This window comes from Lontra canadensis, unplaced genomic scaffold, assembly GCF_010015895.1.
Source record: "Lontra canadensis isolate GAN:19392208 unplaced genomic scaffold, GSC_riverotter_1.0 scaffold48, whole genome shotgun sequence".
In the NCBI taxonomy this organism is placed as follows: domain Eukaryota; kingdom Metazoa; phylum Chordata; class Mammalia; order Carnivora; family Mustelidae; genus Lontra; species Lontra canadensis.
In genome coordinates this window covers 14,063,432-14,087,597 of record NW_022631042.1, presented here as the reverse complement: position 1 = coordinate 14,087,597, position 24,166 = coordinate 14,063,432, and the positions used below count along the sequence as shown (strand labels likewise).

The 24,166-nt window shown below is 38.0% G+C and overlaps 1 protein-coding gene across 6 annotated transcripts in view; it reads right to left on the bottom strand.

The window, feature by feature from the left end:
• NME8 (NME/NM23 family member 8) overlaps window positions 1-24,166 on the bottom strand; it is a 65,012-nt gene that overhangs the window by 6,331 nt on the left and 34,515 nt on the right. For 5 of the 6 annotated variants that reach the window (XM_032873422.1, XM_032873421.1, XM_032873417.1 and 2 more), the window contains 5 exons: window positions 20,507-20,682; window positions 5,805-5,949; window positions 4,999-5,106; window positions 3,311-3,462; window positions 255-399 (listed from right to left, as the gene is read on the bottom strand). In XM_032873422.1, the coding sequence (XP_032729313.1) occupies window positions 255-399; window positions 3,311-3,462; window positions 4,999-5,106; window positions 5,805-5,949; window positions 20,507-20,682 (726 nt within the window). The remainder of the gene's footprint in view (window positions 1-254; window positions 400-3,310; window positions 3,463-4,998; window positions 5,107-5,804; window positions 5,950-20,506; window positions 20,683-24,166) is intronic. The other variant, XM_032873420.1, reaches the window with a different exon arrangement.

Here is a 24,166-nt window from a genome sequence, read left to right as displayed (position 1 = left end):
GTTGACAGATCAAGGACTTAAAAGCAGAGATTAGAACCCAGATCACCTCTGTATCTAATGTGAAGACCTAAGGAAATGAAGGAAGGAAGGAAAGGAGAAGGTAGGGAAGGAAGGAAATAAAAGAAATGAACCCCAAATATTAATAGGGTGTCTCTTAATGAATGGAATTTTTTAAATTACATTTGTATTTTTCAGTTTCTATAATGAATATTTGCTACTTATATAATGCAAAGAACTATGTATCAGAAACTTACTCAGTTAACATTTCTAGTACGTCTTGATAAAAGTCTTTTCCTTTTATTTTTGAGTAAATTTTTTCTACTTCTTCTTCATTTAGGAGCATTTCCTTCATCTGTGTTATTTCAAATCCAGCCTCTCTAATAAGTTTCAGGATCTCCTCTAGGGAAAGCAGATATTGGTAACCTTGCAGAGTGCCTCCACTTTTGTTCCATATTCAAATAGACTGAAATAACTAAGGAGAGTAATCATTTTACTTGCCTACTGTGGCTTAAAAAGCTAAAACTCTGCTAAACTAAATTGAACTGAAAAGCATCAGATCGACATTCAGAGCAACGTGAATACATTAACACAGATGATCAGTCTCTGAGATGCACCTTTTCAGAACCCACTGGAAACGTCTCATTGACTATAAGGAGGTTGTGAGGGGTGTGCTTCTGGGCTGAAAGTGAAGACGTGTTTTCACATCCACATAGCAAACGTCAAGGAAGTCCTTGCTAGATATGGATTGAAGGAGAGAGCCCATCTGAACACTGCTCCCTGACAGAGCAAGGCACTATTTGAGGGAATTAAAGTAAATCTTGTCAAAATCTCACAACAGCCTAAACATTAAAGGCTACATTCAGGGAATCAAATGAGGGATCAGGAGCTTTCTGGTAAAACAGTCTTTTCTTTGGTCCAGATCAAAAGCACTTAGAAGTGCTGTGCTGCCCTGCTGGTCTCTACAGATCAACCTTGAGCATAACCCATAGAGAGCCTGAAGTAGGCTGGACTTCTGCAAAGTCCAGCAATGCATCATAGGATGCACCCTTTGAGAGGCGCTGTGGGAACAAATATGAAGGGAACATTAACCATTTCTTCCAGATCTTGTCTGCTTAGAGGGCCCGGCCTAGAAACACAGCTTGAAAAGGTGGTCATTATTATAAAGAACAATGCAAAAGGCTCCCAGAACCACAGGCAAGTAAACTATTAACGCTCCAGGAAGGTCAAATATGATTTCCAGAAAGGCCAACCTTTGTGTTCAGTACAGTAAAATAAGATATGATCACCAAGCAGACAAATAGAGAAACAACATTGTAGGCACAGTGCAGAATTTCTAAAAATAATAATAATAATAATAATAATAATAATAATAATGTTAATGAAAACACTATGCATTAAAATCTATGGGGTAATCAGAAGAAATTAAAGCAGTAATCAAAAATCTATACTGACAAAAATAATGGAAATAAATGAATTAAATATCCAATTTAAAAAGCTAGAAGAAGGGTGCCTGGGTGGCTCAGTGGGTTAAGCCTCTGTCTTTGGCTCAGGTCATGATCTCAGGGTCCTGGGATCTAGTCCCTCATCGGGCTCTCTGCTCAGCAGGGAGCCTGATTTCCCCTCTCTCTCTGCCTGCCTCTCAGCCTACTTGGGATCTCTCTCTCTCTTTCTGTCAAATAAATAAATAAAATCTTAAAAATAAATAAATAAATAAATAAATAATTTAAAAAATTAAAAGCTAGAAGAAGAACACTTTAAAAACTATTAGAGACTTAAAGGCAAAAATTTTAAAGATTTTTATTTATTTATTTGACAGAGAGAGATCACAAGTAGGCAGAGAGACAGGCAGAGAGAGAGGAGGAAGCAGGCTCCCTGCTGAGCAGAGAGCCCGATGAGGGGCTCGATCCCAGGACCTGAGATCATGACCTGAGCCGAAGGCAGAGGCCTTAACCCACTGAGCCACCCAGGTGCCCCAAAGGCAAAAATTTTTAAAAAGAAACGAAAGTAATGAGTTTAAAAACAGAAAATAAAACTCATAAATAAATCAAATTCTGTTTGTTTGAAAGACAACAAATGAAGAAATAGCAGGGTGGAAATAACCATTGAATGAAGAAATTAAACCTGATAATAAGAGACCATGAACTCTATACAGACAAAATGGATAATTTCCTAGGAAAATACAACTTAGCAAAATTAACTCTAATTAACCACAGTGGAGGTAAAAAGTTTAAATAGATGGATTTCCATAGAAGACTTTCTCCACAGAGAAAGTGGTCAAAGAATTATCCCACAAAAAAAAAGGCAACAGGCCCAGATGTTTTCACAGGAAAACTCTACCAAATCTTCAAATACCAATCCCACTGCTTCTTAAACTCCTCCAGAGTACCGCAAATGAAGACATGCACCTTTTTTTATGAAATATTACACTGTTATCTAAACCTTGCACAAAAAATGAAAAGGACAGACCAATCTCACTGTCCCAATGTGAAAAATCCTAAATAAAATACAAGCAAATAGAATCTAAAAGCAGATTTAAAAAATACCTCAGGATAAAGAAGATATGGTCCATATATACTATGGAGTATTATGCCTCCATCAGAAAGGATGGATACCCAACTTTAGTATCAGCATGGACAGGACTGGAGGAGATTATACTGAGTGAAATAAGTCAAGCACAGAAGTCAATTATCATATGGTTTCACTTATTTGTGGAGCATAAGGAATAACACAGAGGGCACTGGGAGATGGAGAGGAGAAGTGTGTTGGGGGAAATGGAGGGAGAGACAAATCATGAGAGACTGTGGACTCTGAGAAACAAACTGAGGGTTTTGGAGGGGAGGAGTGTGGTGGGCTGGGTGAGCCTGGTGGTGGGTATTAAGGAGGGCACATACTGCATGGAGCACTGGGCGTGGTGCATAAACAATGAATTTTGGAACACTGAAAAAAATAAAATAAAAATAAATAAATACCTCAGGACTAAGTGAAGTTTATAAAAGAATGGAAGAACGGCTTGATATTAGAAATACCATGAACATGATTTTTCCTACTAATATACCAAAGGAGAAAACCATTATCATCTCCATCAACTCTGAAAAGGACTTCAACAAAATTCAATTTCATTTTGATTATAAGAGAGACAGAGAGAAGAAGAGGGAAGTAGGATGAGAGAGCAAATATGACAAAAGTTCATTGTTAAATCTAGACTGATGTGGACGTTTGTTGAATTATTCTTCTAGCTTTTCCATAGTTTGAAAGTTTTCACAAAATCTGAAGGAAATGTACACATTAATTTTTATTTCTAAATATTTACCTCTTTGTTCCTGTGTTAAATGAGGTTTAAGCAGTGCTAAAGTGCTTTGAGGAGGAAAGAAATACTGTATTTCCCTCTCGGCTGCTTCTAATGAATCACTTCCATACAACTGGTTGATGGGCAAACCTTCCATTGCAAATTGTGCGCAAAAACTTTGAAAAAGAAGTCAAGGTAAGCACTGTTAGAGTGTAACATAATGTAGTATAATCTAAGACAACAGAACACTGAATAAATTGTCCAAAAGTCATCAAACAGCTCATTCCTGGTCTGGACACTGTGTAAAAGGCAATAATTACAGAGTGGCTTGGCGCATACTCCTTCCTTACAAGGAAGCTTCACAGCCATTAGGAAGAACATGAACAGTGAAATAATTATGATGCAACTATCAACAGATAACTCTGAAAGAAGGAACTGTACCCTGGTACAGAGAGAAAGCACAGACTGTAGAATGCTTACTGCACTGGGCAATTACCAAACTTCTCTGTGCTTTAGTTGTGTCAGATATAAATAAGATAATAAAACTGCTTTGGAAGGAGATTTTGAGGATGTAATCAGATGATACATTTGAAATATATGGTGCATATTAAGTTGTCAGTAAATACTCCTATCCCTTCCTTCATCACTAAATATTACCAAGCACTAGAGATGGCACCTGACTCTATACCAAAGAACCCAAATGACAAACACTGAGTCCGGGAGACACTGCAAAGGAACCCTCCAGCAGGGCGAGCAGAGAGCTAAGAGTGGAGCACACGGGCTGGCCATGTGTAAGGGGGCAGGAGTGAGGCTGATACTGGACATGTTGCATTAGGCACGTTCTTTTTTTCAAGATTTTATGTATTTAGAAAGTGTGTGAGTAGGAGGAGGGTTAGAGGGAGAGGGAAACAGAGAATCTCAGGGAGATTCCCCCCTGAACCAGAGCCCTGTGCAGGGCTGGATCCCAAGAGCCTGAGATCAGGACCTGAACAGAAACAAGAGTCAGACGCTTAACCAGCTGAGCCACCCATGGGCCCCTGGGCTAGGCAGTTTATCCTGGTTCTGCTTCCTCTACGATAGATGAATACATAAAATTTCCTAAATCAGTTATTCCTTGATATTTTTTTCAGTAGCCCTTCCCCCCGTCTCTTCATCCACATAAATTTCAGTAGAGGATATACTCTCCGCTTATTTCATTTTCTGACCTTTACGCATAGTCCGGAACTGCCAATCCACAGAATCCAGCCATAGTGAATAACGTGCTTTCCTGCTCATAAACTGACTTCACTGGTAACTTGGCTTTCTCTCCTTAGACCCCCTTCTTACCTCATTGCTTTTGCTGATGCATTCCCAGATTTCCTTTTTGCCTTATCCAATATGACCTTTCCACTTGACCCTTGATGGTTCTCATATCTCTGATTTGAAGACCCTTGTAGTCCAAGACCCCTGGAGCCTGTGATTGCTAGGGGTGTGGGATTTGCACAGCAAAAGTATCACCAGAAGTTACCTTTGCTCAATGGAGAGAACTACAAGCTGCCCCTCTGTGGTGCTGTTAGACATGATTATTGGGGGAAAAGCAGGTGTGAAAAGAAAGGACCTCCTCCTCCTGAGAGCTTTCCTCATACTAGAGCTGTGGTTCCTGTACCCACATCCAAAAAGAAATTAAAATGTCTCCCATGAAAAAAGTTTGGGACCCATGATATGAATCCTACCTCTCTGGAACAGATTCTTTGGCTTTTTGAACACTACTTGGTCCAATTAACTCTTTCCAGTGTTGCAAACCATGGTCTCTTACTAAAACAAGGGCTAGAGATGGAGCGCTGTTAGAAAAAAAAAGACCAAAAGTATGGCTCAGTAGCTAATTATATATAGATAATACAAGTAGTTTTGTTAAATAGACAAAAACATGTCAAGATAATCCTTTTATCAAGTCTAAGATGAATTTCCATTGGTGTATTCTTGAGTGTTTTAAACACCTTATAAAAGGATGGAAGCAGTTTAAGGAAAGGAAGAGAAGGGCCTTTATTCTGATAGATCAGTTCCTATTTTGTTCCCAGATTCCTGCTGATTTATATACCCTTGCTGGATTTCTGTCACAGCTGCTATTTCACTTACTCTTCTAAAAAACCTGACAGATTTCTAGCCCCTCGGTCTTCCCCTAGGACTAGTGATCTTCAGCATTACCAAAACCCTTGAGAGTCTGTATGTTCTCCACTTGGATTTAATGTTACACAACTTGGATTTCTGGCATTCAACTCAATGGACCCCAGGAACTCACCCAGGCCTTTCCATTGCTCCAGTAACGTCCCAAGAGGATGAGAGAAGATGGACAGTTGAACAGAGAATTGAGATAGGAGTGAGGCTGGCCAAGAAGTAGATTCAGCACATGTTTACAGAACTGAGAAGTGTGGCAACTTGACCACGGCAGTTGCCACATGGCATTAGGTCTTCAAAAGAAGACCTAAATGATTAAAAACTAAATCAGACTGTGCCTTCTAAACCTGAAAATCTACTTTACCTGGTCATTTTTTCTATAAGCTTTCCAAAATAATCTTCATTTTCATATTCCTTGCACAGTGTTTGTGCTTCCTCTTTTGATAATACAATTTGCCTTTGCATCAGTATTTTAAAGCCTTCATCTTCAATAATCTTCAAAACATCCTCTAAATAAAAAGCCACATAACAAGTGTTAAATTGATAGATTATTGGCTATACATACCATACAGAATGTATTATTGTGCATTTCATCCTTATTTGAAATTTAAAAGTTTTCAAAAATAGCTTATTAGATTTTAAGGTGAATAATATTCTTCACATACCAAATTATGACTTATGATGTTATTTCCAACTTTTATTACACAGGAATCACACATATACAAGGTGTGTAAAACTGAAGAAAACATTACAACCAAAATAAAATATTCACTGGAAGGGCTGAATGCCAACAAGGAAATCACAGAATTCAGTTTTAAAACTAAAACAGTTGAAATGATCCAGTTAGAATTACACACAGAAAACAAATTTAAAAGTGTCCAAAGCCTAAGGAACCTGTGAGACAATGTCAAATATCTAATACTTATACCTTTGGAATCCCAGATGGATTAGAGAAAAAGTTGTCACAGAAAAAATAATTTAAAGAAATAATGGTGGAAAATTCCTCAAATTTGGTGAAAAATATTAATTTATAGATTCAAGAAGTTTAAGGAACCCCAAAATCAAAGATAGGCTCAAGGAAAAGTATACTGAGGGACATGTCGGTGGCACAGTTGGTTGAGCATTCCACTCTTGGTTTCCACTTGGGTTGTGATCTTGGGATCCTGGGATCATGTCCCACTTTGGGCTCCACACTCAGTGTGGAGTCTGCTTGAGATTTTCTCTCCTTCTCCCTCTGTCCCTCCCACTCATGCTTTCTCTTGCTCTCTCTCAAATAAGTAAGTAAATCTTTTTTTTAAAAGTGTACCTATACACATAATAATAAATTTGCTAAAAACCAAAGATAAGAAAAACATCTTGAAAGCAACCCACCAAATAAATAAACAAATAAAAATGCACAATACATATCAGGTAAAAAATGCTTTGAATGATGCTGGATTTTTCATTAGGTACCAATAAAGCCAGAAGGTAGTGGCCCAACATTTTTAAAGTGTTAAAGGACGCCAACCTGTGGAAAGAACCAAGATGCCCTTCAACGGACGAATGGATAAGGAAGATGTGGTCCATATACACTATGGAGTATTATGCCTCCATCAGAAAGGATGAATACCCAACTTTTGTAGCAACATGGACAGGACTGGAAGAGATTATGCTGAGTGAAATAAGTCAAGCAGAGAAAGTCAATTATCATATGGTTTCACTGATTTGTGGAGCATAACAAATAGCATGGAGGATAAGGGGAGATGGAGAGGAGAAGGCAGTTGAGGGAAACTGGAAGGGGAGGTGAACCATGAGAGACTATGGACTCTGAAAAACAATCTGAGGGTTTTGAAGGGGTGGGGGGTGGGAGGTTGGGGGAACCAGGTGGTGGGTATTGGAGAGGGCAGGGATTTCATGGAGCACTGGGTGTGGTGCAAAAACAATGAATACTGTTACGCTGAAAATTTAAAAAAAAAAAGTGTTAAAGGAAAAAAACTGGCAAACCAGAATTCTGTATCAGTATAAATATCCTTCAGGAATGAAAATAAAGACATCCTTTGATGAAAGAAAACAAACTGAATTTGTTGCCAGCAGACCTGCTGTTAAAAAAGTACAAAAGTTCTTTGGGTGGAAGGGAAATGATAGAGGGAAACCTGGAACTCCAGAAAGGAATAGAAGGTAAGAGTAAATAAATCTGGGTGAATAGTAAATCCGTGAATATAATAAAATGTTTTCCTCCTCTTAAGTTTTTTTAAAAAATTCATCACTGTTGAAAAGCAAAAAAATTACAGTATAGTCTGCAGGAGTACTCAATACATGTAGATTTAATAGACCAGTGACTACACTGCATAGGGCAAAGGGGAAAAGGATATGTGGGGCTGTATGGGGAAGTGGCAAAATATTAATTCTAAACAGTTTTAAAGTTATGCACATCATATATTTTATCCCAAAGCACAGCCACTAAAAGAAATGGACAAAATACATATACTTAAGAAGCCAATGGGTAAATTAAAATGGTACACTAAAAGAGCATTTAAATTCCAAAAGACAGCAGGAAAGAGAAAACAGAATGTACCAAAATGACATTTAATGTAAATGGTGTAAACCTAGCAATTAGAAGATAAAGATTGTCAGAATTGATTTTTGAAAAGATGATATTCTGTGCTCACTGGAAAAGAGAGACTTTAAGCAACAATGGAAATGATTCTGACAAGATAGATGCAAACTGAGAGAAGATGACTAAACCAGTCCCAGAGGAGATAAAAACAATGAATAAAAGATACGAGGGTCTGATTTCCAAGGAAGCTCTGATCTGAGGATTTGCCTTACATGACAGAGTTGTTTGGAGGTGATCCACTCTTTTGAGGCTTCCAGGCACATGAAAGAACCAGGAAAACTGCCTGAGATGATATCCAATAGAGGCCAGTCAGGCCCCAGATGCAAACTCATCTGATATCTGTACCTAATATGAATGAGGCAACAGCCATCTACTAACTCATACTGAAGACAGGCAATTTTAATTCTCATATATCATCTATGGATTTAATGGTTATTACTTCTTATTGGTGGGATGTTCTTTTCTAGTGACTTGGTAGTAAGAGTGCTAGAAAATGGATTAGCCAGAATGTGTCTGTTGCATACTTCAAGTATTCTTATGAGTCCTGGAAAAGGGTGGGGAGTAGAAACACATACTAGCTGTCACATAAGATAGTCTCATGAACTATGGGGAAAAAATCTCAACAAAATATTATCTATCAAATCTAATAATGTATTTAAAAAAGTATACACTACATCAAAGCAGGATTTTTTCCAGGCATACAAGACTGGTTCAAATTTTGAAAACCAATGAACACAACTTGCATATTAATATGCTAAAGAAGAAAAATCATATGATTCTATCATAGATACAGAAAAAGCATAGGACAACTCTAACAACCATTCTTTTTTTAAAAAATATTTTATTTATTTATTTACTTATTTATTTAACAGAGAGAGAGCACAAACAGGGGGAGAAGAAGAGGGAGAAGGAGAAACTCAGACTTCTGGCTGGGCAGGGAACCCAGAATGGGGCTCAATTCCAGGACCCTGGGATCATGACCTGAATAAAAGGCAGACACTTAACCAACTGAGCCACCTAGGTGGCCCTTCAACAACAATTCACGATTAAAACTCTCAGCAAACTAGGAATAGAGGGTTCCTCAATTTATTAAAGACCATGTACAAAAATTCTATTGCTAACATCATACTTAATGGAGAGAAACTAGATGCTTGTCTCCAAGACTGGAAAGAAGGCAATTTGACATGTGAGATCATCCTGGAAAACCAAGCTAGTGAAATAACACAAGAAAAGGAAATAAAAGAGTATATAGATTTGGAAGGAGAAAATAAAACTGTCTTTGTTTTCTAGTGACAATATCTATGCGGAAAATTCCAAAGAAACAATAACAACGAAACTCCTGAAAATAATAAGAGACCACTGTAGCAAAGTTTCAGGTTAAAATTAATATAGAGAAATCAATTATTTTCCTCTATACCAGCAATGAACACGAATTTGAAATTTAAAACAACACCATTTACACGAGCACACAAAAAATGAACTACATCAGTAGACATCCAACAAAATCTTTATAGGGTCTAAATAAGGAATAGTCAGTCAGTCAGAGAAAGACAAATACCATATGATCTCACTCATATGCAGAATTTAAGAGACAAAACAGATGTACATGGTGGGGGAAAAGAGAGGCAAACCAAGAAACAAACTCTTAATTGTAGAGAACAGACTGTTGGTTACCAGAGGTGTGGGGAATAGGAGAATGGGTCAAATGGGTGATGGAGATTAAGGAGCGTGCTTGTGCTGATGAGCACCAGGTGTTGTATGGAAGTGTTGATTCACTATATTGTATATTCACTATATTGTATACCTGAAACTGATATTACACTGTATGTTAACTAACTGGAATTTTTTTTAAGATTTTATTTATTTATCTGACAGACAGAGATCACAAGTAGGCAGAGTGGCAGACGGGGGTGGGGGGGAGCAGGCTCCCCGCTGAGCAGAGAGCCTGATGTGGGGCTCGAACCCAGGACCCTGGGATCATACCCGAGCCGAAGGCAGAGGCCTAAACCACTGAGTCACCTAGGCGCCCAGACTAACTGGAATTTAAATAGAAGCTAAGATGATAGACAGACAGATAGATAGATAGATAAAACTACAAAACTGGTGAAAGGGATCAGCGATCTAAATAAATGGAGACATAGACATTATTCATTATTCATGGATAGGAAGGCTCAATATTGTTAATATGTCAGTTCTACTGATTGTAAAGTTTCTACAGAAAGGCAAAAGACCCAGAATAATCAACTCAATATTGAAGGAGAAGAACCATGTTGGAAGATGGATACTACGTTACTATATAAAGATACAGTAATCAAGACAGCGTGGAACTAGTGAAAAACAGACACTAACATCCACGAAACATAATAGAGAACCCAGGAAAAAACCCACACAAAAATGCTCAGCTGATCTAGGACAGATAAGGAAAGACAAGCAGTGGAGCAATGACCACCTTTTCAACAAATGGCGCTGCAGCAATGAGGCATTGCCCCTGCAAAAAAAAAAAAAAAAAAAATTACTCTAGACAGACCTTACACCTTTCACAAAAATTAGCCCAACTGGATTATGGGCCTAAATTTAAAACACAAAGTCATTAACTTTCTAGAAATTAACAGAGGAGAAAATCTAGGTGACCTTGGGTTTGGAAATTATTTTTTAGATACAACACTAAAAGAAGAATCCGAAACCAAAAACTGGTAAATTGGACTATATTAAAAATAAAAACTTTTCTGGGACACCTGGGTGGCTCAGTCAGTTAAGCATCTGCGTTGGGCTCAAATCATGAACCCAGGGTCTGGGATGGAGCCCTGCATCAGGCTCCCTGCTCAGCAGGAAGCCTGCTTCTCCCTCTCCCACTCTCCCTGCTTGTGTGCTCACTCTTACTGTGTCTCTGTCAAATAAATAAAATCTTTAAAATAGATAAATATAAATAAAAACTTTGATGTGAAAAATACTGCTAAAAAAAAAGCAGAGCCCAAAACCTGGAAAAACATTTGTATAAATATTTTATATTATATTTATATAAAGGATTATATATTATTGTATTTACATAAAGAGTTATATTCAACATTTACAAAGAACTCTTATAACTCAACAATAAGTGGACATACAACTTAATTAAGAAATGGGCAAAAAGGGGAGCCTGGGCGGCTCACTGAGTTAAGCATCTGCCTTTACATCAGGTCTTGATCCTGGGGTCCTGGGTCCTGCAATCGAACCCTGAGCAGGGAGCCTGCCTCTCCCTCTCCCTCTGCCTGCTGCACCCCCTGCTTGTGCTCTCTTGCTCTTCGAGAAATATATAAATAAAAAAATCTTAAAAAAAAAAAAAGAGATGGGTGTAAGAACTGAAAACACACCTCACCGAAGAAGATGTACAGATGCAAGTTAGCATATGAAATGATCCTCAGCATCATGTCACTAAGGAATTGTAAATTAAAAGAATGAGATAACATGATATACCTATTAGAACAGGAAAAAATATCTAAAATACCAAATGTTGACAAGAATGTGGAGCAACAGGGGCACCTGGGTGTCTCAGTGGGTAAAAGCCTCTGCATTCGGCTCAGGTCATGATCTCAGGGCCCTGGGATTGAGCCCCGCATCGGACTCTCTGCTCAGCGGGGAGCCTGCTTCCTCCTCTCTCTGCCTGCCTTTCTGCCTATGTGTGATCTCTCTCTCTGTCAAGTAAATAAATAAAATCTTAAAAAAAAAAAAAAAAGAATGTGGAGCAACAGGAATTTTCATTCATTGCTGTTTGGAACGGAAAATGATACAACCACTTTGAAAGGCATTTTGGCAGTTTCTTACAAAGCTAAACATGGTTTAACCATAAGATCTGGTAATCATGCACCTAGGTATTTAGCCAACTGAGTTGAAAACATGTACACACACACACACATACACACACACACACACTGCATATGAATGCCTATAGCATCTTTATTCATAGTAGCTAAAAACTATAAACCACCAAGATACCTTTCAATAGGTAACAGGACACACCTAAGTACATTCATACAACGGGAAAATTATTCAGTGATAAAAGAAAACGAGCCATCAAGAAAATATCAACAAAAGACAGGAAGAAACCTTAAATGCTTAAAATATTATCACTTGATAATAATTAAGTGAAAGAAGTCAGTCTGAAAAGCTGCATACTCTATGATTCCAACTACATGACATTCTAGAAAAAGCAAAATATAGAGACAGCAAAAAGATCAGTGATTGCCTGGAGTTAGGAGGAAGGAAAAGAGGGATGAACAGGGGAAGCACAGGGGATTTTTAGGGCAGTGATTCTATTCTGTATGATACTGTAAAGGGGATGCACATTATGCATTTGTTAAAACCCATAAAATGTACAAAAAAAAAGAGCCAACATTGATATAAACTATGAACTTTAGTTAATAACATTTTAATATTTGTTCATCAATTATAAAAATATATCACCATAATATGGTAATAGGAGAAATTGTTATGGAGGCGACAGACATATGGAAACCACTATCCTCCTTAATTTTTCTGTAAAACTGTTCTAAAATATGGTCTATTCACTTAAAAAAAATCCATATTTTAGAAGATTTAAGAAGGCAAATAATACAAAACTAAAACATTCCAGAGAAGAAAACTCTAAGCCCAGATAGTTTCAATGATAGATTTTTTTTTTTATAAACATTTATTTTTATCCCCAGGGGTACAGGTCTGTGAATCGCCAGGTTTACACACTTCACAGCACTCACCATAGCACATACCCTCCCCAATGTCCATAACTCCACCCCCCCAACCCCCCTACCCCCATCAACCCTCAGTTTGTTTTGTGAGATTAAGGGTCACTTATGGTTTGTCTCCCTCCCAATCCCATCTTGTTTCATTTACTCTTCTCCTACCCCCTTAACCCCCCATGTTGAATCTCCTCTCCCTCATATCAGGGAGATCATATGATAGTTGTCTTTCTCCGATTGACTTATTTCGCCAAGCATGATATCCCCCAAGTTCCATCCACGTCGTCAAAAATGGCAAGATTTCATTTCTTTTGAATGTTGCATAGTATTCCATTGTGTATATATACCACATCTTCTTTATCCATTCATCTGTTGATGGACATCAAGGTTCTTTCCATAGTTTAGCTATTGTAGACATTGCTGCTATAAACATTCGGGTGCATGTGCCACTTCGGATCCCTATGTTTGTATCTTTAGGGGAAATACCCAGTAGTGCAATTGCTAGGTCATAAGGTAGTTCTATTTTCAACATTTTGAGGAACCTCCATGCTGTTTTCCAGAGTGGTTGCACCAGCTTGCATTCCCACCAACAGTGTAGGAGGGTTCCCCTTTCTCCACATCCTCAACAACATCTGTCATTTCCTGACTTGTTAATTTTAGCCATTCTGACTGGTGTGAGGTGATATCTCATGGTGGTTTTGATTTGTATTTCCCTGATGCCGAGTGATGTGGAGCACTTTTTCATGTGTCTGTTGGCCATCCGGATGTCTTCTTTGCAGAAATGTCTGTTCATGTCTTCTGCCCATTTCTTGATTGGATTATTTGTTCTTTGGGTGTTGAGTTTGCTAAGTTCTTTATAGATTTTGGACACTAGCCCTTTATCTGATATGTCGTTTGCAAATATCTTCTCCCATTCTGTCAGTTGTCTTTTGGTTTTGTGAACTGTTTCCTTTGCTGTGCAAAAGCTTTTGATCTTGATAAAATCCCAATAGTTCATTTTTGCCCTTGCTTCCCTTGCCTTTGGCGATGTTCCTAGGAAGATGTTGCTGTGGCTGAGGTGGAAGAGGTTGCTGCCTGTGTTCTCCTCAAGGATTTTGATGGATTCCTTTCTCACATTGAGGGCCTTCATCCATTTTGAGTCTATTTTCGTGTGTGGTGTAAGGAAATGATCCAATTTCATTTTTCTGCATGTGGCTGTCCAATTTTCCCAACACCATTTATTGAAGAGGCTGTCTTTTTTCCATTGGACATTCTTTCCTGCTTTGTCAAAGATTAGTTGACCATAGAGTTGAGGGTCTATTTCTGGGCTCTTTATTCTGTTCCATTGATCTATGTGTGTGTTTTTGTGCCAGTACCATGCTGTCTTGATGATGACAGCTTTGGAATAGAGCTTGAAGTCCAGAATTGTGATGCCACCAACTTTGGCTTTCTTTTTCAATATTCCTTTGGCTATTCGCGGTCTTTTCTGGTTCCATATAAATTTTAGGATTATTTGTTCCATTTCTTTGAAAAAAATGGATGGTACTTTGATAGGAATTGCATTAAATGTGTAGATTGCTTTAGGTAGCATAGACATTTTCACAATATGTATTCTTCCAATCCAGGAGCATGGAACATTTTTCCATGTTCCAAATTTCCAAATTTTCCTCAATTTCTTTCATGAGTACTTTATAGTTTTCTGTGTATAGATTCATAGCCTCTTTGGGTAGGTTTATTCCTAGGTATCTTATAGCTTTGGGTGCAATTGTAAATGGGATTGACTCCTTAATTTCTTTCTTCTGTCTTGTTGTTGGTGTAGAGAAATGCAACTGATTTCTGTGCATTGATTTTATATCCTGACACTTCACTGAATTCTTGTACAAGTTCTAGCAGTTTTGGAGTGGAGTCTTTTGGGTTTTCCACATATAGTATCATATCATCTGCGAAGAGTGATAGTTTGACTTCTTCTTTGCCAATTTGGATGCCTTTAATTTCCTTTTGTTGTCTGATTGCTGAGGCTAGGACTTCTAGTACTATGTTGAATAGCAGTGGTGATAATGGATATCCCAGCTGTATTCCTGACCTTAGCGGAAAGGCTTTCAGTTTTTCTCCATTGAGAATGATATTTGCGGTGGGTTTTTCATAGATGGCTTTGATAATATTGAGGTATGTGCCCTCTATCCCTACACTTTGAAGAGTTTTGATCAGGAAGGGATGATGTACTTTGTCAAATGCTTTTTCAGCATCTATGGAGAGTATCATATGGTTCTTGTTCTTTCTTTTATTAATGTGTTGTATCACATTGATTGATTTGCGGATGTTGAACCAACCTTGCAGCCCTGGAATAAATCCCACTTGGTTGTGGTGAATAATCCTTTTAATGTTTTAATGTACTGTTGAATCCTATTGGCTAGTATTTGGTGAGAATTTTTGCATCTGTGTTCATCAAGGATATTGGTCTGTAGTTCTCTTTTTTGATGGGATCCTTGTCTGGTTTGGGGATCAAGGTGATGCTGGCCTCATAAAATGAGTTTGGAAGTGTTCCTTCCATTTCTATTTTTTTGAACAGTTTCCGGAGAATAGGAATTAGTTCTTCTTTAAATGTTTGGTAGAATTCCCCCGTGAAGCCATCTGGCCCTGGGCTTTTGTTTGTTTGGAGGTTTTTGATGACTGTTTCAATCTCCTTACTGGTTATGAGTCTGTTCAGGCTTTCTATTTCTTCCAGGTTCAGTTGTGGTAGTTTATATGTCTCTAGGAATGCATCCATTTCTTCCAGATTGTCAAATTTGTTGGCATAGGGTTGCTCATAGTATGTTCTTTTAATTGTCTGTATTTCTTTGGTGTTAGTTGTGATCTCTCCTCTTTCATTCATGATTTTATTGATTTGGGTCCTTTCTCTTTTCTTTTTGATAAGTCTGGCCAGGGGTTTATCAATCTTATTAATTCTTTCAAAGAACCAGCTCCTAGTTTCATTGATTTGTTCTATTGTTTTTTTGGTTTCTATTTCATTGATTTCTGCTCTGATCTTTATGACTTCTCTTCTCCTGCTGGGTTTAGGGTTTCTTTCTTGTTCTTCCTCCAGCTCCGTTAGGTGTAGAATTAGGTTGTGTACCTGAGACCTTTCTTGTTTCTTAAGAAAGGCTTGTACCACTATATATTTTCCTCTCAGAACTGCCTTTGTTGTGTCCCACAGTTTTTGAACCATTGTGTTTTCATTATCATTTGTTTCCATGAATTTTTTCAATTCTTCTTTAATTTCCTGGTTGACCCATTCATTCTTTAGAAGGATGCTGTTTAGTCTCCATGTATTTGGGTTCTTTCCAAATTTCCTCTTGTGATTGAGTTCTAGCTTCAGAGCATTGTGGTCTGAAAATATGCAGGGAATGATCCCAATATTTTGATACTGGTTGAGACCTGATTTAGGACCAAGGATGTGATCTATTCTGGAGAATGTTCCATGTGCACTAGAGAAGAATGTGTATTCTGTTGCTTTGGGTTGAAATGTTCTGAATATATCTGTGATGTCCATCTGGTCCAGTGTGTCTTTTAAGGACTTTAATTCCTTGTTGATCTTTTGCTTGGATGATCTGTCCATTTCAGTGAGGGGAGTGTTAAAGTCCCCTACTATTATTGTATGATTGTTGATGTGTTTCTTTGATTTTGTTATTAATTGGTTTATATAGTTGGCTGCTCCCACATTAGGGGTATAGATATTTAAAATTGTTAGATCTTCTTGTTGGACAGATCCTTTGAGTATGATATAGTGTCCTTCCTCATCTCTTATTATAGTCTTTGGCTTAAAATCTAATTGATCTGATATAAGGATTGCCACTCCTGCTTTCTTCTGATGTCCATTTGCATGGTAAATTCTTTTCCACCTCCTCACTTTAAATCTGAAGGTGTCTTCGGGTTTAAAAAGAGTTTCTTGTAGGCAACATATAGATGGGTTTTGTTTTTTTATCCATTCTGATACCCTGTGTCTTTTGATTGGGGCATTTAGTCCATTAACATTCAGGGTAACTATTGAGAGATATGAATTTAGTGCCATTGTATTGCCTGTAAGGTGACTGTTATTGTATATTGTTTCTGTTCCTTTATGATCTACTACTTTTAGGGTCTCTCTTTGCTTAGAGGACCCCTTTCAATATTTCCTGTAGAGCTGGTTTGGTGTTTGCAAATTCTTTCAGTTTTTGTTTGTCCTGGAAGCTTTTAATCTCTCCTTCTATTTTCAATGATAGCCTAGCTGGATATAGTATTCTTGGCTGCATGTTTTTCTTGTTTAGTGCTCTGAATATATCATGTCAGCTCTTTCTGGCCTGCCAGGTCTCTGTGGATAAGTCTGCTGCCAGTCTAATATTTTTACCATTGTATGTTACAGACTTCTTCTCCCGGGCTGCTTTCAGGATTTTCTCTTTGTCACTAAGACTTGTAAATTTTACTATTAGGTGACGGGGTGTGGACCTATTCTTATTGATTTTGAGGAGGGGTTCTCTGAACCTCCTGGATTTTGATGCTTGTTCCCTTTGCCATATTGGGGAAATTCTCTCCAATAATTCTCTCCAATATACCTTCTGCTCCCCTCTCTCTTTCTTCTTCTTCTGGAATCCCAATTATTCTAATGTTGTTTCGTCCTATGGTGTCACTTATCTCTCGAATTCTGCCCTCGTGGTCCAGTAGCTGTTTGTCCCTCTTTTGCTCAGCTTCTTTATTCTCTGTCATTTGGTCTTCTATATCGCTAATTCTTTCTTCTGCCTCATTTATCCTAGCAGCGAGAGCCTCCATTTTTTATTGTACCTCATTAATAGCTTTTTTTATTTCAACTTGGTTAGATTTTAGTTCTTTTATTTCTCCAGAAAGGGCTTTTATATCTCCCGAGAGGGTTTCTCTAATATCTTCCATGCCTTTTTCGAGCCCGGTTAGAACCTTGAGAATCGTCATTCTGAACTCTAGATCTGACATATTACCAATGTCCATATTGATTAGGTCCCTAGCCTTCGGTACTGCCTCTTGGTCTTTTTTTTTTGTGGTGAATTTTTCAGTCTTGTCATTTTGTCCAGATAAGAGTATATGAAGGAGCAAGTAAAATACTAAAAGGGTGGCAACAACCCCAGGATAATATGCTTTAGCCAAATCAGAAGAGATCCCAAATTGTGAGGGGGGAGAAAGGGGATAAAAATGTTCAGAAAGAAAAAAAAAAGAAACAATTAAAAAAAGAAAACCAATAAAGAAAAATATAAAAAGGAAATATATATATATATATATATATATATATTAGATAAACTAGTTTAAAAATGTTAAGAAAAGGGTAAAAGTTAAAAAAAAATTAGCAGAAGAAGAGAAAAAAAAAATTGAAAAAGAAAAAAAAATTAAATTAACTGCAAGGCTAAAGAATCATGGGGAGAAAGCCATGAGTTCCGTGCTTTGCATTCTCCTCCTCTGGAATTCCGCTGCTCTCCTTGGTATTGAAACTGCACTCCTTGGTAGGTGAACTTGGTCCTAGCTGGGTTTCTTGTTGATCTTCTGGGGGAGGGGCCTGTTGTATTGATTCTCAAGTGTCTTTGACCCAGGCGGAATAGCACCGCCCTTACCAGGGGCCGGGCTGAGTAATCCGCTCGGGTTTGCTTTCGGGAGCTTTTGTTCCCTGAGCGCTTTCCGTAGAGTCCGGAGGACGGGAATGAAGATGGCGGCCGCCCAGTCTCCGGCCCAGAGGAGCGGAGAGCCCGGGGCCCCACTCCTCAGTGCGCCCTCAGAGAACAGCGCCCAATTACTCCCGTCACCCTGGCCTTTGGCCGCGCTCTGAGCTGACCGAGCCTGCAACCAGTTCAAGGTAACCCCGAGCTTAGAGCTCACTCCTCGGCTCTGTCTCTGTAGCCGGCTTCCCCGCTCTACTAACTGCAAGCTCTGCGACACTCAGACACCCCCGATCCTTCTGTGACCCTGCAGGACCTGAGGCCATGCTGACCCCGTGTGGGCTTCACCCCGGTTAAGCCTCTGGGGCGATGTCCCTCAGCGAAACAGACTTTTAAAAGTTCTGATTTTGTGCTCCCTTGCTCCACCGCTTACCGGGAGCTGGCCCCTCCCCCCCGCAGTCTATCTTCCAGTCGCTTTGGATTCACTTCTCCTCCAGTCCTACCTTTCAGAAAGTAGTTGATTTTCTGTTTCTAGAATTGCTGTTCTTCTTCTCTTCAATCTCCCATTGGATTTGTAGGTGTTTGCAATCTTTAGATAAGCTATCTAGCTGATCTTCCGCTACCTGAAGTAGTCTCAGCCTGCTACTTCTCCGCCATCTTGACTCCTCCCTCCTCACTGGTAGATTCTAATAAACATTTAAGGAAGATGGAATATGGACACACTCTTTCTTCAGAGAAATGGGAGTACCTACTTCTCATCTCACTCTATAAGGCCTACATTACCTTGACACCAAAACCAGATAAAGACATGAAAAGAAAAGAACAAATATTTCTCATGAATATAGACACAAAAGGCAACAAAATAGTAAAAAATCAAACCCAGATATATGTAAAAAGAACAATATAAAACCAAATGTGACTTATCTGGAGGAAGTAAGACTGGTCCAATATTAAAAAAATCAAAGCAACTGCCATATTACCAAACTCAAGAAAATAAAACATAATCATTATCTTTAGATACAGGGGAAAAAAATGTTGAAAAAATACAATTCCTATTTATGATTAAAAAAAAAACTCCTCAAACTAGAAATAGATCAGATTTTTAAAAATTTAAATAAAGGTCTATAGAGCTAATATTGTACTCAATGGGAAAAGACTGAATTATTTTGCTATAAGGTCAAGAACAAAGCAGGCGTGTCACCTCTTGTTGTCAGCATCATAGAGGACGTTCTAGCCAGTTCAATGAGGCAAGCAGAAGAAATAAAAGGCATACCAATTCAAAAGGAAGAGGAACAAATCTCTCAATTTGCAGGTGATACTTATTGCTCACATCACTGGCTCTCAGCTTGACATTTTGTCTTGCAAGGATGCAACTGACAAAGTCTGGAGATATTTTTGGTCATCACACTGGGGGTGTGGAGGACATAGTGAGTAAAGGCCAAGGATGTTACAAACATTTTACAATGCAACAGGACACCACCTCTTTTTTTTAGAGGGGGTAGGGGCAGCAGGAGAAGGAGAGAGAGAACCTTAAGCAGGCTCCACGTCCAGCACAGATCCCAAGGCACGGCTCAGTATCAAAACCCTAAGGTCATGACCTGAGCCAAAATCAAGAGTCGGTCACTTAACTGACTGAGCCACCCAGGTGCCGCAGATATAACCTCTTTCAATAAAAAATTATCTAGCCCCAAATGTAAGTAGGTCTGAAATTGAGAAACCTTGGTCTGCATAGAAATTCCCAAGGAACTACAGCAAAGCTTCTAGAACTGAGTTCAGCAAGTCAAAGAATATAAGGTCAATATACACATATCAATTGTATTTCCATATACCATCTATAATGTGAACTTATGGTCTGTATGTCTGCTATGTGAACATGGGAAAAGGTTAAAAATAACTAGCACTCTTTAGATGCCAGGCACTTTATGTTCTCATTTTTTTAAGTAAGCTCTACTCCCAAAATGGGGTTTAAACTCATGACCCTGAGACCAAGAGTCACATGCTCCACTGACTGAGTGAGCCAGGCACCCCTCATTTTAATCTTCTGAATTTCATACATGAAGAAACAGGTGCTTTTCTTCAATGTTAAATTTTAAAATAGTATCTTTTAATATAATTATACTAAGGTGTACTTATATTTATTTCTTACCTTTCTTTTCTTGAAAGAGAGCTGGCCAAAGTAATGCCAGGATCTTTTCTAATTTGAGATTTTTCATGTTTTTAAAATCAGGGAAGAACACATCAATGAAATGGTTAACATTAGTTACAGTCTCTTCAACATCACAAAACTGAGATATATGTTGTCTTTCCAGATATTCTTGTAAGCTGTGGAAATCCAAAATATAATTTAAGATTAATGTAAGGTAAAGCTTAATAACATGCCAAAAAATTAAAACTGGTAATAAGTTCACAAATATTTTGTGATTTAATAAACAAAAACTGAATGTCATAGAAAGATAAGTTGTATTTTTCTGTCAAATCAGACAATATGTATCTAACTTTTTGTTGAACCAATCCAAAAATCAATTACATGAAATCATGTATGCTTGACTTCATGGGAGGATAAAGAAGACCAACATAAAATGCAGTTAAAAATGTTTTTCTTGGAGCACCTGGGTGGGCTCAGTTGGTTAAGCACCTGACTCTTGATTTTGGCTCAGATCATGAGCTCAGAGTTATGAGATAGAGCCCTGCATCAGTCTCTGGGCTGGACAGGGAGCCTGCTTAAGATTCTCTCTCTCAAGGATTCCATCAAAATCCTTGAGGAGAACACAGGCAGCAACCTCCTCGACCTCAGCCGCAGCAATGTCTTCCTAGGAACATCGCCAAAAGCAAGGGAAGCAAGGGCAGAGGAAGAGGATCTCAAGCACACTCCACACTAAGCATGAAGCCCTACATGGGGTTCGATCCCATGACCCTGAGATCACGACCTGAGCTGAAGCCAAGAGTCAGATGCTCAACCAACTGCACCACTCAGGCAGCCCCGTTTAGTACTTTTGGTGTTTTCAATTCTAGTACTTTATTTTGCCTGGTTATATATTTTTTGCCATCCCTTTATTTTTATTTTATTTCTTTTGTGTGTTTCTTCTGAACAGAATATAGATGAGTGCAGTTTTTGAAACTTTTTATTTTGAAAATAATTCCATTGACAGGAAGGTTGCAAGACAAGGATAATGAACTCTAGATTCACCAACTGTTAACATTTTGCCACATTTCTTCTCTCTGTCCCTCTCACTTCCTCTCCTGTCGTGTGTGTGTGTGTGTGTGTGTGTGTGTGTGTGTGTGTTATGTGTATGTCGACTGAACCATTTAAGAGCAGGCTGCAGATATTTTAAACATTCACCCTCCTAAATATTTCAGGAAAGCTCACATTGATACAAAACTATTATCTCATAAATAGTTCATATTCAAATTTCACCAACCTTACAGTATGTCCCATCAATAGTAATTTTTCCTAGTCCTGGACCACACATTGCCTGTAATTGTCCTAGCTCCCTAGTCTCCTTGAGTCTCTGTCAAGGCCTTAGCCTTTTCATCTTCCATGATACTGACATTTTGTAAAGTCCAGCTTAGCTGTTTTGCAGAGTTTTCCTCATTTAGGATGGTTTCAAACAATTAGACAGACCGCTAGTTTCCTATTAATTTCAGGGTATAAAATCTTTGGCAGGAGTATTATTTAAGTGATGTTGTATCCTTCATACACCACAATATGATGTACACAATTTAAGTTTTTCCCATTGTTGATGGTATTAATGTGGTTAAAGTGGTATCTTCCTCTTTGCTCCTCTGGAAAGCTACAGTGTCCACCTTGTAAATAAAAAGAAATCTGTGAGAACACTATTTGAAACTGTATATATTTTTCATGCAGTGGTTTTAGTACCCATTGATGATCCATTGTTACTATAATGTTTTTTAATGTACCTTTTTTTACCTTAACCTTAATAGTAATCTCTGTATTTAATGGGATAATTAACCTTTTCATATTTAGTATAATAGCCATATACTTAACTACCTTCCTTCCATCTGACTTTATATATACACTATTTATTTTAAATTGTACTTTTTTCTTTTTTTCTTTCCCTTATTTTTCTGGTCTGAGCAAGTTGCTATCCATTCCATGTGTTCCCCTTGTTAATGTAGAAGTTCTATTATACTTATCCATGGCACTGATGTTCACCATCTTTTAGCGGCTTCTGTAACCAAAAACATGTGTTCCAAATATTTCTTAATGTTCTGGCACACTATTTCTCAGCTTTATCATCCTACCCATCCCCACTTCTCTAAACTTGAAAAAGAACTTTAAAATACTGTGTCACTTCTTCATTTCCGCTCTCTTCTCTCCACTCTGAGAAGAACCATTTCCCTTCCCTCTTCTCCCTCATGCTGAAGTGTCTTTTTTCATTTTTTGTTTGGTCAAATCACCTTTCAAATATTTTTCAGGCCATATATTCCTAAGCATGTCCTTGAGCATATCTTCCTTCACTTCTCCAGGTAGATAGGATATGCCAGCTTCATTAGGATGCAGGGCGTATGTGGTTTCTCTCAGTGGTCTGATGACAAGTCCCATGCCAGTGGGAGAATTTTTCCTTGTAAGAAACTTGTTCTCAAATGCTGCCAACCATGCCGTTGGTGGAAGGGAACCAAGTGCAAGTCACTGGGGGATGCACTGCCTCTAACAAATCTTAACACAATTTTAAACTAAAAGTTGAGCTGTTTTTTAGCATCACCAGTGATTCTAAACAATGTTAGTGATAAATTTACTCCTCCTTGAAAAAAACTTTGTCTAAATAATTCCTGTGGTTAGCATTAAATTTTAATAATATATGTGTAGGCTTCAAGTTGGCATATTTTCATTCCTTATCTTTAATCAACAGTGTACTGTAGCTTATACTCTGCACGTAAGAATCAATACTAAAACAACAAAGCTATTGGCAGAATGCAGTTTCTGGAGTTTATTGTGAAACAGGAATTTTATGTATCTCTATTTAACATGAATATATAGTAAAGATCAATTTTGAGAAAGCCATTGACAAATCTTCAAAATTTAAGGCTAACAGACAAAATTCGCACCTTATTACTGTGATAGACTAATACGTATATAAGTATGAATGCTTTTTCCTTTCTAAGAAAACACATTAATGTAATTAAACAGGATTAGCCTATTATTTGTTTCAATTTTGGTATTAGAATATTCCTTTTTTTTCTTTTTTTGCTTATATGTTTCACAAAGGACAATTTTCACTATTAATGTTTTTTTCCTGGCCATCATTATTTTCCTTGTTCAATAATTAGCCCTAAAAATAATAATATCATATAGAGGAGAGGGGTGTTAAGAAAATTACCTGCTTGGGGTTTCAGACACGCTGAGCACATCACTGTCTGTTCTTTCTCTCTGGAAATGGCATTCAGTGCTTTTTCCCAGGATATCCCCCCTGTCTGTTTTCGTGCATCAGTCCAGGCTGAGCAACTGTAAGCCCTTTCAATTGGCAGATGCATTTATTTCTTCATTTCAGGGAATTTTTGCCCCTATTCTTTGTCGAATTATAGCTTGTTCATCTATTCTTTCTTCTCTGTATGGAATTTCTCTTACTAGCACATGGGTTTTTCCCAGTATATTCTCCACATTGCTTATTCTCTTGCTCTCATGAAGTATGTCTCATTTCTGTACTGTAAGCTATTTCTTTCATCTGATTTTCTAAGTCATTAAAATCAAGTCTCAAATGACTATCACACCGTCTAATTCTCCACTGAATTTAGAGTTCAAATCACTATTTTATGGTTCAAATTTGAACATCTCTCTTTATGTGTA